Source organism: Anoplophora glabripennis, unplaced genomic scaffold (genome assembly GCF_000390285.2).
Source record: "Anoplophora glabripennis isolate ALB-LARVAE unplaced genomic scaffold, Agla_2.0 scaffold387, whole genome shotgun sequence".
Taxonomy (NCBI): domain Eukaryota; kingdom Metazoa; phylum Arthropoda; class Insecta; order Coleoptera; family Cerambycidae; genus Anoplophora; species Anoplophora glabripennis.
Genome location: NW_019421739.1, coordinates 225,654 through 238,468, shown reverse-complemented (window position 1 = coordinate 238,468; position 12,815 = coordinate 225,654). Strand labels below are relative to the sequence as shown.

The window sequence follows — 12,815 nt, the reverse complement described above, 5'->3', positions numbered from 1 at the left end:
TTAAAACCTGCAACTCCTACAAAATTGATGTATGGTGATAATATCCGTTCATAACATTTTGTTCTTTCGGGAATAATGACAACTATTTTTTATCTGATAGTTGATACGATTTGGAAGTTTTTGGGCCTCTTGTAGAATTTTGATTAAATGAACGGTTTGAGTACAAAACATATTTTTTAAATATCTACATTATCATGCCACCCATATTATAATAGTTAGCAGTGTTAGTAGGCACTGATTTTGTAGGTTGACTGTAATTTCAGTCTTTAACTCATTGTACCTGACAATTCTTAGTGAGTGCTTATGACGAAGAGACATATCATCTGTTATTTCATTTTTCGATGTGGATACATACACATACGATGAATTAAAATTATTTACGTGCCTAATTTTATTCAAAAAATTAGAAAAACCAATCAAATACAACGCATTGATAGCATTATTATTGACCCTGTTATTCTACCCAATAGACTGAATGACGAATTTTGTTTAGAATTTTTGCAAAACACTTTACCCGAGTTATTGGAAGGTGTGCCGTTATTGCTCAGAGTTAACATGTGGTTTATGCATGATTGAGCTCCACCACATTTCACTGTCAATGTCTGGCAGTATCTGAACCAAAGATTCCCTCGTCGATGGATCGGTAGAGGGGATAATGTTCCTGTTAACTGGCCTGTTCGTTCACCAGACTTAACACCCTGCGACTATTATCTTTGGGGTACTTTGAAAACAACAGTGTATGCTTCCACATCTAACACTGAAGAAGAGTTGTGGGAGACATGTCCAAATTGCCATAAATGTTTTAAAAAATTGCCCTCAAAAACTGCAAAGGGTGTCCTTTAACTTTCTTCGCCGAATTAACTTTTGTCGTACAAACAACGGTGGTCATTTTGAACATTTATAATTAGTTGTACTAAATCTAATAACATCAACTTTATTACTTTTATCTCCAGTATTTTTTATTGTATTTGATGGTTTTTACCAATTATTTTAATAAAATTAGGCATGTTGTAAATAATTCATTGTATGTGAGTGTGTGTATCCATATCGAACCAACATGTGGTATATCTTATCGTATAAACACTCATTAAGAATTGACAGGTATAATGACTTGAAGATCAAACTGAAATTATAGTCAACCTACAAAATCTGTGCCTACTAACACTGTTAAGTATTGTAATATGGGTGGAAAGATAATGTAGACATTTGAAAAATATTTTTTTTTAACCAAATCGCTCATTTAATCTAAATTCTATAAGAGGCCCAAGAACTTCCAAATGGTATCACCTATCAAATAAAAAATAGTTGTCATTATTGCCCGAATGAGGAAAAGTTATGAACGGATATTATCATCATACATGAATTTTGCAGGAGTTGTAAGTTTTAAGAAACACTCTGTATAACACCAAAATGTGTAGATTGAAAGCAAAAGTTCACACCCCAAAAATAATCGAAATCGAATAATACGTATTCGACTTATTTACAAAATTCAAAAAATTTTCACGAACTTTGAGGCCATCTAGCGGCCAAACAAAGCGATTTCGGATATAGGTGAATTAGCGTAAATCTGCCTATTTTGAGTCCACGAATCTGTGGTCTTCCGTTGTACACGTTATTCTGGGACACCCTGTATAAACAAGAAAAGGTTTACTTACTTTCTCTCACACAGTTCCTTTAAAATAAAGGATTTTGTAACATACGTATCCCATTTTTTCTCTGGAAAGCGACTATGTATGAGCATATTTTCCAAATAAGAGTAACATTTGTTATCCGCTTTCCAGACCTCAAACGTTAAAGATAGACTGAAGTTATACAGATCTACTGAAGTTTTGCTTAAAGTCTGAAGCACACCCATAACTTTAGGTATATTGTCCCTCAACATTACCATTTTCGGAAATGCTTTCAACAGCATGAAGTGTAGTTTTGGACATGTCGTGTTAGACAACTTGTATAAAATCAGTGTAAGTAACTGAGTTGACAACATGTTATTAGCTTCAACATTCTTCAGAAGCAGTTCAAAAATCCTTATTACTACATCTGATTGAAGTATATTTGATAAAAATAAACCACATAGAAAGTTATATAAGTCTGTAGTTAAACAAGGAGGGCCTCGTTCAACACTTGCAATCCATTTTAGTAAACTATTTTCTTCTTTGAGATGTGTCAGAAGTAGGCAGATTTCTATTGATGCAAACACAGTTTTATTAGTACTGATAAGTCGTTTATTTTTGTGTACGAAGGTTTCAAAATCCAAATCATTTTTAAACGAGTCATTGTACATTTCTATGTACATAAACATTTTCTGTGCAATTTGATTAGCATCTGCTGTTAATATTGATGGGCCTGCTAACCATTGTAAAAGTGATGCCTTTAGTGACTCTAGAATATACGTCTGTTTTCCACCATAGGACAATAAAAAGTTACCTTAAAAGTAAAGTATTAAATTTAAAAAAATATATTCTTTTTCCACTCATTTATCAAGTGTTTTATGAAAAAAAGAAAATTAATGCTACCGCAATTGTTTATAATGCATTTTAAAAAAATGATTGCTGTTTATCGCTTTATAAGTAGAATAAATTGACAGTTTTATTACACTATTTATGAGGCACCCGGTATATGTGCTGTTTTTACTACAAAATTAAAATTATCGACTCAAACCAGTTTTACATTTACCAAATTGTTCAAGAAATTGCCACACTTCATCATTATTGAATAAATATTAAAGTCACTAAAATTTATTGAAGCTTGGAAGCTCTCAATCAGTTTACTGGACAAAAAATTGGTAAACATAAAACAGGTGTAATTGAATATATTCCTAGTTAAAACAATATTTTTTTTATGGCAACAAAATAAAAAATCATTAATTTTAATACTTACACAAATTTAAAAGATCCAATAGATAAACTGAAGAACATATTGGAAGCGTTTTTGTTAGAATTAATAATAAACAATTAATTGTTGCTATATGATCAATGTCTTTTACAATACGTTTCAAAGAAGAAATGCATAATCGTAGATCAAGTTTATTTAATGCAAGGTTATACAAAACAGAAGTTTGCCACAATATAATTATCTCTAAATTGTATACCGATTGGTAGGAAGCAACATTAAGTGCTTCACTTAATAATTCACTACTTGCTTCTAAATTATTTTTTGTTTCCACCTAAAAAATACTTTTTATTTATTTACGTATTATAAATGGTGATTCACAAACGGTGACGAAAAATTAAACTCCATATTCTTTAGTGAGTTTTATGAGGAGTCTTTCGTATAAAGTTTTTATCTAGGACTCATTGTTAATAAGACAAAGGGTGTTAAACTTAAAAAAATATTTTTAATTGTTTTAAATAATTTAAAAACTAGTAAGTGAAATAATTTGAATTTTGGGCACTTGTATTTATATAAACATTGTCCAAAATCTGAGGCCTTTTTTAAAATTTAGATGCTCCAGTGGCGGAGATACAGGGTATCGGTAGCATATTTTTCTAAATAAACAGGCGTTATATGAAAGACCCCTTTTTCACCAAAGAATTTGAGGTTTCATTTTTGGTCACCGTTTTGTGAATCACCCTATATATTGCATGATTAAATAGAGCAGGAAAGTAAAAGAATAAAGAAAATATGTCAGTAAAGACATTATGGGGCCATTCTACTCACTTGCATTAATCCAAATATATCAAAGAGAATTCTTTTGTCCAGGTTTTTCCTACTTAGTATAAAATTCCAAATATTCTGCTTCAATAAATATCTGCTGCTTGGAACTGGATTACATAAAGCATACAAGTAAACTGGCCGAAAAATTTCAGTAACATATTCACTACATAAAAAGTATAAACATAGCGAGAAAAAAATTATTTAATTGATTCAACTTACCTATTTTCCTTATCACTGACACACCTGATTTCATTGAGCACATGATTCCAAACATCAGGGTTTTCATTTAGGATTGTAATATAAGGATGTTGCGGCAACCACAAATTATATTCATTAATGCATGTTTTATGTATATCAATTTTAGCTGCCATTTCAAAGCACAAAAGATTTCCTATAATGTTGATCAAAGATTTATAACACCTGTAAGAAAATAATATTTACACAAGTTAGATTAAAATATAAAAAATTGAAAAGAAAAAAATTACCTAGGAACACTAAAGCTGATATAAAAATATAAAAGGGTGAATTTAAAAGAATGAGAACAGATGCTACAAGATCATGTGAATTCTTAACGAATTATTCATGTGAATAGAACTGTTCCAAAGTTTTGTTGTTAAAGTTTAAATAAAATTGATCTAAACTATTCAATACTGCAGTGTTCACATGTAACTGGATGTATTTGCTTTAATATACCACTTTATACGATACATCTGAATTCGTATTCAGTGCCGCCTAATTTTGTGCCTGTGACTTCACTAACATATAAAATTTCAGCGACATCCTATTAGATATCTTTACAAAACAGAAAAATGTTACGTTACTAGTCGAAATTGCAAGCAAGGAGGGAAATATTTTGAAAATATTTTATTATTAGTGTATTGTTTTGTTAATTATAAAAATTATAATGTTTTTATTCCTTTACTTTTACTTTTATTCCCTGCATGAAACATGATTTCAAATAATTTAAAACTGTTTTTTTTTAAAAAAAGTTAAGAATATCTTTTCTTAAAAAATTCATTCATTCATTCATTCATTCAATCATTTATTTCAATTAAAGTATTATAGGTATGCACTGTATGTGGATTTTTTATTTTGATAAGGGGAAATTTATATACTAATAGTCATACTTTATATCTCATGTCAAATATACAGGGTGTTCCTTAAAGATGTGCAAATATTTATAATGGTGTGATTCTAAATGGAAAATTAATGACAGTTTGCTCTATAAACTATTTATGGTCTAAAAATGTTCCGTTGCGAAAATACGAGGTGTTAAAATTTTAGGAAAAGAAGGAAATTAATTAGCATTTTCGATACCAACAGTTTGAGATATTTCAGTGATATTTAGTATGTCAGAAATGCAAGTGACACATTCCAGGACAACTAGGTTTATTGCAAAATTGGATTCTTCAATAATTACATTAATTAATTTTGGACAATATAACGGGTTTTATTTTTTTCACTTAAAAACGGCGCATCGCAGGACAAAAACTCAAGAGTACTCTTATCTCTCAAATTGAACGAGAATTTCAATAATAATTTTATTTGGGAAAAAAACTGGCGTACCATTTTTTTATTTAAAAATATCAGTCAGTGCTCCTACGCATGCCACTATTATTAGAGCTAAAAATTAGGTTGTATTTTAAAACATACACCTTTATTAGCTATCACTACATACTAAATATCACTGAAATATCTCAAACGGTTTCGAAAATATAAATTAATTTCCTTCTTTTTCCTAAAATTTTAACACCCCGTATTTTCGCAACGGAACATTTTTGAACCATATATACATAGTTTATTTATCAATCATAGTTCATCAAACTATCATTAACTTTCCATGCAGAATCACACACCCTTAAATATTTGCATATCATTAAAAAACACCCTGTATGTATCTCAAATAATTGGTCGATTAGTTTTGCCGGCTCAATTTATCACATTTTGGTGTGATAATATTTGTGGTCTTTGATTTAAATACATCTAATCGTATAGGTAACTTTTAAATGTTAAATAAGAAAATAAAGCCGTTAAATATTTTATACACTTACTTTGTAAGAGGAATTGATGTAATAAAATCTGCGAGAGTTGTGTCTATTGGTAGAGTACCATCCTTAACTAAATTTATTATTGTTATGCCTGCAACTTCATTTATCGAAGGATCTTGTACCAAACATTTATTTTTTAGGAATTTTAATTCCGTGCTGTCTTTATTTCCAACTTTATATTTCTCCTTTATATTTTTTATGATTTTTGAAAATATTTGTGCAATTAAAATTGGATTGCTTGAATTTAGTGCGTTTTCTAACTCTTCCATACCTCTATGCAACCAACAAAACATCCAACCAAAGTTGGTTAAATGATAGATATTGGATAGGTTAGGTACTCGCTAAAAATGACCTAGGTTAAAATTGTTTAAAAACGTCAAAGTACTAAAACAAAAATTAAAGTATGTTAGTTAAATACTCGTACAACAGTTAAATGTAAAGTTATAGTTATAATAAATATTGTTTGTTACAAAATTTGACTCAGTTTATCAGTGACTATTTTAATTGTTTAATTAGGTTAGTATTATAAATGTTCACTTACCACGTTTACGTGTTGAATTAAATAATATACTTTTTTTCATGAGATGACGAATGCTAATGTAGGTAGATACTTATATATATTTATTGAGAAATTATTTCTTAAAAGCCAGAAAAGCTGAAAACACCATTACTTCACAGCTATTTCGTCTTTTGGAAAAATTTAATAACATATTTTTAAGCGAATTTTGTCAACCGTCTGGTTTGAAATTTTAGTGTAATAGGAGTAAGAATTTGTATTGTTTAATTTGTAACCTATGTTAATATCTCATTTAATTTTGAGATTTAATAATATTTAGTACAGTATCAATTTAAAATATATGTATAATAATTAGAATATGACTATCAAAAAATATTATTTTAAAGTTGGCACCAAAAGTAGTCTAAATTCATGACTTAAAATTTTTAGAAAATTACCCTGTAATATGAATTTTTTCAATTATTTTACATATCGTTTACAGCTTGCTGACAAAATCTAAAAAGAAAACATGCTTGCATATATCTTAACGAATTTAATACCTACTTACTAGGTATTAAACTACTTACTTACCTACTTGTATATTAATATAATTCGAAATAGAATATATATATATAGGAAGAACTTTTAAAATTCTAACTTTAGGAATCTGTTAATCTTAATTGGCAATGGTGAATACCAAAAATTAATGAAATGAAATTAACACAAATGATTGAAAAGTTAAATAGAAAAATTAAGAAAATTCGTGTCATACTCACTCGCCATTAGATGTACAGTTCATTATTAAATGCCCTGTATAATTTTTTAATTCTATGCAATTACATATTTTCTGTATATCATTTTGAAATTGTTAAATTATGTACCTACCTAACAATACCACAAATATCTGCCAACAACGCTTCACTCAATTAAATGAAGTATTTTAATATTTAGAAATGGGACTGTCACGACAAGAAGTTAATTTAAGGAGACTGTTAGCAAAATGTGAGTTAATGTGTAAAAATCAAAAAGAAGATGATCGTTTTGAAAAATATATCGAAACTCTTGAAGATATGTTACAAGAAGTAAAGAAATTATCTGAGTAAGTAACAATATTGATATAATTACAAATATATATCAAACAAAAATGTTTAACTAGTTCTAGCGAAGCAATCATGAACTATCAGAGAAGGATAGCTGCCATTAAAGTTGCGCTTGGTATCACTTTTAATAAATATGAAGATGAAAATGATCCAGAAAGCATGAGAAATAATTTGCTTGGTATGTAGTATGAAATTCAATAGATTATATATGATTTAACAAATTTTTTTAAATATCAAAAAAATTACCAGAACATTTTAGGTTATTTTTTTATGTTTTTATGAAAAATGTACAAATATTTTCTACTTTAAGATATCCTTGAACAATGTTGTATTTGAAACAGACTTAAAGTATAACATATTTTAGATTTTTTTTATTCATTAGGCCCCCGACACCGAAATGTTACAAAAGGAGGAGGTGATAATGTTGATGAAATAATAAATTACCATGAAAATTTGCAACAAAAGATTACAGAAGATATGTTAGCTTTAACAAAGAATTTAAGAGAACAATCGGAAACGGCTAATCAGATAATAAAAAAGGACACAGAGGTAAGAAATATAGATTAATTTAAAGGGTATAGGGTATATATATATATAGGGTATATTTTCAGGGTATAGGTATACCAAATTTTGATCAAAAAATTTTCTGATATAGATGGTTTCTAGGTAGATTTGCAATATTTTATCAGTTTCTATTTTTGAATGACAAACATTACCTAAATTTTTTGACGTATAAGAGCAAATTAGAGATTATTTTAATTATCCAAAATTAAAATATACATTTTTGAAAAATATGTGGATATTTGAGTAAATTCTAATATGTACAGTCGGCGCCACCCAAATGTGAACGGCAATATTGTACCGTGTAATTTAAACTTCAAATCATAGTCGTAAAATTCAATAGTTGTCAAATATACATATATGTCATTTAGAGCAAACGTAATTAAATGTAAACAAGTAACGTGAAATATGCCGGAGCATTTAACTGAAGCGCATAGTGCAAGGGCTATAGTTAAAATTGGTCTTTGAGTGAAGTGGCTGCTGATTTAAATGTCAGTAAGAGTTGTATATTTTATATTAAACAATGCTGGCGAGAACACTAATTACAAAGATCTATCAGGCAAGGAGTCTGGAAGGTTTCCAGTGACGCGGAAGACAATGCCTTGGTCGAATTTATTCATAAGAATACCCTCTCTGTGTTACACCACTAAAAAAAGTCTGATTTACTACAATAAAATCCAGATGAAATTTCCATAACTACCAAAATGCGTTCACATTTGGGTGGCGTCAACTGTACCTAAAATATATTTTTTCTGATCAAATTATCAAAAACTTTATTATGGGAAAAATCACTATCATTTACAGGATATCCCAAATTTTAAGTACGAACATTCAGGAATCCATTCATAGAGGAAGTAAAAAGTAAAAATGATAGTATACACTTGATTTTAACCCCACTATTTTTTAGATACAGAGTATTACAATTAAAAAAAAAGTGAAAATCTTTAAATATCTTCTTAACAAATGAAGATATGGAAATCAAATTTTGTGTGCACAATACCGTTAATAAATTGACTTTCAATGTGAAAAATATTAAGTCTAACTTCGAACAAGTTAGTTATTTTTTTCAAATTTTTTCAAAGATTTGGACACACTACTAGAAGAAAAAATATTTTATTTAAAAGACTACAAAATATTTTCAGTGGTGTCCCTGTACCTCAATACACTTTTAAATATGTCATATCACATATCTTCTTACTCCTTTAAAGATTCTTGTATTCGGATCCTAATACTATATTTTTTTAAACTTTAACCCTCTATATTTCAGAAAATATATATAATGTCATAGACAAAATAGCTATCGCCACAGACCACTACTGAAATAGGCCAGCAGTTTTAAATTTCCGAATTGCCGGTAGAGTACACCACCAGCAGAATTTTAGGAAGAATCAAATGCAGTGGCCCGCATACCTACGCGTATCCTAGCAACATATAAACAAGACTTTGGTAATGTTGCCAGGCGTACTTACGGATTTCTTTTGTACACTTTTTTATCAATATCAGTTTTTTGCCTTACTTTATTTACTTAAATGTATGATGTAGGTATTGATAAAAATGTTTTTAAAGAATCAACGAATATCTATGTAGTTTCATAGGATATTCTGCAGCGGTGTTACAATTAAGTTATTTAATCATAATTTCGTTAATTAGCTACCTACTATTTTCATTTTTTGGTATTGAAATACTGCAGAAAATATATTTCCATATAAACAAAATTCGTAATGATATTTTAAACAGCTTGTAATATAATTTTTTTAATATTTGATGACGATAAATTTATTTAATATACAAGGTGGGTTATTTATTAGTACGTCGCGGAATGTAGGTACAGTTTTTTTTTTGTATTTTGACATCCACTTATAGGTTTAATAATTAAAGATAGAAAGAAACTTTAAATACAAATGTACGACTTTTCCTTTATTTCATTTGACATCAAAATTTGTTGGCATAAAATATATGTTTAAAATTAAAAAAATCATTAAAATAATTAAAATTCATCCTTATGAAAATAACAAACAACGATTTTTATAACTAACCTTTACAACATAAGGAGAATACCTAAAAACAAAATAACATTAAAATACCTACAAATCAACATGCAAGTAATTGTGATGATACAGTTGAAAACATGTTTGAATTTACTATTAATTGCTTCAAAAACAAATTCAAAATTATCAAGCATTTCGTCCTTTATTTTTCTTTCAATACTTGTAAATTTTCAGATTTTAAAAAAAAAATATGTCTAAAGGACTGACAATGAGATCGGGGCTGTTTTCTGGCCACCTAAGGTTTCTAATAATATTCCTCCAAAATAAATTTGCCAATATTCCTGAAGAACTTTTGCACATTTTTGTTATTCGAATAATACAGTTAATTATGTTTTATTTTTCGTCATCAGAATAACCCATTGTAATTTTTTTAATTTTTTAAATTAAAATGGGTTATTCTAATAATGATAAATCCCATGTATTTTTAAAAGAAGGTTCGTTTCTGTCGTTTTTGTCTGATTGTGTGCTAGAGATAGAATTATAGTGTGCGATAAAGATAGAGTGACTCTGTCCTCATAGAGGGCTTCTCTCTCTCTCTGCTGTCTTCAGAAGTCTCCCCAGCAATTTCAGGACACCTAGGGAGGGAGCGTGGGGTAGAGCGTGTGGCCATTTTTAGCCTTCGTTATCGATCTATGATGTCACACAAGAAAAAAAAAACGGTTTTTGCTCGTAACTCGGAAATGGCTGGAAATATAAACAAATTTCCCCTTGGTTCTGAGTAGAGCACTCGGTAGCAGAGCGAGGTGTCACAATATATGAAAGAAAAAAAAAACAGTATTTGCTTAGACTCTAAGTATCAAAAAATCTCTCATGGTAAACGAGTGAAAAACGTCAAAACCCGCATGTCAAAAAAAAGAATCTGGACCAACGGTGTGTGACATCATAGGATAAAAAAGTGTTTATAACTCGGAAACGGTGTGTTGAATCGAAAAAATAATTGAAAATTCTCAACACCCCCCTTCCCCCCCGGGTTCTGTATTTTCCTTCTGCGTTGAATGCAAAAGGTTGGAAGTCTGTATGTCGAAAATAAATTTTAGAAACAAGAGGTGTGTGACGTGTTATAGTAAAAAGGCCGTATAACTCGGAAACGTTGTGTTAAATTGAAAAAATAATTGAACAATTCCCCACATCTCTGGTTCTGAATGTCACTTCTGCGTTAAATGAAAAAGGTTCGAAGTCCGTATGTGGAAAATAAATTTCGGAAAGAAGAGGTGTGTGAGGTGATACAGTAAAAAAGGTCTTATAATTCGGAAACGGTGCGTTGACTTGAAAAAATACTTAAAAAAATCTCCCCACTCCTCTGGTTCTGATTGTCCATTCTGCGTTGAATGGAAAAGGTCCGAAGTCATTATGTCACTATGTCGAAAAACAAAAAAGTTAGTCAAAAATTGCAACAGCAGTAGCGAACGCATTATCTTATCTCTATATTGATTGATGATTTGTTGTTTTTTTTTTTAAATAAAATTTGTATTCAACTACTTGAGGTTCCAGCAATTTTACATTGTGTTAATTTTTTTGAACACCTTGTGTCACAAATATGAGCACTACCAATGGCATCCATGATATGCAACACTTGCGTCAATAATTATTTTACCTATCTAAAGAAATCAACAATAAGAGAGCAGTACCCATCTACGGATACACAACCTGTATAATGCAATTTTTTTAAACATAGGTGTTAATATCGTACCATATTGGAAGTCGACGCACAAATCTAAAAACATTACTTTCGAGTTTTTGAATTTTCCCATTCCAAGGTGATATAAAATAAATAATTAATTAGGTAAATTCATAGTTTTAATTCTAACTTGATTTATTTTATTTAGCATTTAAGGCAAATGTGATTTCCAAACAGAAGATAAGTTCCATATCTCTTTAATTACATAATTGAAAGCATTAAATTTATTTAGCAGTTATTATTTGGCAACAAAGCCACCGCTGGAACTGCCGCCTATTACACTAAATTTCATTTCGGGTTGCCAATTTTCAGCATTTAAGAAGCAGTCTATGGCGATACGCTATATTGTCTGTGATAATATATAAGAACCATATTCTTACTTTATTTTCACTGGCGTGTCACAGTTTTAAGACAGATCAAACCAAATATGTCAGATCTACATCACTGGTTTGAGATGATACTTAATTTTTTTCACATTGAATGCAATTTTTTATTCACACTTTAATTTCAATATCTTCATTTGTACAGACAATATTTAGATATAACTTTTTTAACACTCTGTATCTCAAAAATGGTTTCTAATATAAATGTTTATACAGCAAACAAATAAAGCTGGTTAGATTAGACTGAATTTTTTTTCCTAGTAAATATTGATTTTATTTTGCTGCAGAAATTTAAATCCCATGAGACTTCTCTGATATTTCTTTGAAATTTCCAAATCTATAAAATTCTCTGATATTTTCAGATTTTCTAGATTGGTATGCACCCTGCTTAATTAGATCTCGCTTGTTATCATCAGCTTTATTAAAGATTAGTTTTAGAAAAAATTGTATTTATTTGCATGTTCCATTACATTCTACATATAATTTTATTTGTAGGTGGTTACTAGGTCTTCGCAGCTGACGGAACAGAATTATTCCAAACTCACCATTGAATCCTCCAAACTTGCTGAACATTCCAAAAGGGCATGGAAATGCTGGTTGTGGATCATGCTTGCCGTAGTTTTTATTGTTTTTATAAGTGGGTAGCTGCTTTTAATAATTAAAGTAACATAATCTCATCAAACATTTTTCAGATATGGTCCTTTTCATGAAAGTAATGAAGAAGAAGTACTGATTTAAGTAAAGGGTTATGATGATTATTTACTTGTTCTTCACAGGTTATTATTTATTGAACTTTACATTAGGGTAAAACCAGATCTAATTTGTTTTTTTAATAAATTTACTTGTC

The 12,815-nt window shown here is 29.4% G+C and overlaps 2 protein-coding genes across 4 annotated transcripts in view; one reads left to right on the top strand and one right to left on the bottom strand.

Moving 5' to 3' along the window:
• The window catches only part of LOC108908417 (focadhesin), a 21,278-nt gene extending 14,858 nt beyond the window's left edge, over window positions 1-6,420 (bottom strand). The window contains exons 1-6 of one of the 2 annotated variants that reach the window (XM_018712451.1): window positions 6,244-6,420; window positions 5,706-6,086; window positions 3,874-4,074; window positions 3,658-3,817; window positions 2,878-3,163; window positions 1,656-2,424 (exon numbers count right to left, since the gene is read on the bottom strand). In XM_018712451.1, the coding sequence (XP_018567967.1) occupies window positions 1,656-2,424; window positions 2,878-3,163; window positions 3,658-3,817; window positions 3,874-4,074; window positions 5,706-5,995 (1,706 nt within the window). In that variant the 5' untranslated portion in view covers window positions 5,996-6,086; window positions 6,244-6,420. The remainder of the gene's footprint in view (window positions 1-1,655; window positions 2,425-2,877; window positions 3,164-3,657; window positions 3,818-3,873; window positions 4,075-5,705; window positions 6,087-6,243) is intronic. The other variant, XM_018712450.1, reaches the window with a different exon arrangement.
• On the top strand, window positions 6,054-12,815 carry LOC108908422 (vesicle transport protein USE1). 2 transcript variants are annotated; one of them, XM_018712457.1, is made up of 6 exons: window positions 6,054-6,218; window positions 7,150-7,297; window positions 7,355-7,476; window positions 7,681-7,847; window positions 12,464-12,605; window positions 12,661-12,815. In XM_018712457.1, exons 2-6 carry the CDS (start codon window positions 7,152-7,154, stop codon window positions 12,699-12,701), a joined length of 618 nt encoding a protein of 205 aa, XP_018567973.1. In that variant the 5' UTR covers window positions 6,054-6,218; window positions 7,150-7,151; the 3' UTR covers window positions 12,702-12,815. The 2 variants fall into 2 exon arrangements, with proteins under 2 accessions (XP_018567973.1, XP_018567974.1); XM_018712458.2 differs by lacking the exon at window positions 6,054-6,218 and adding an exon at window positions 6,650-6,769.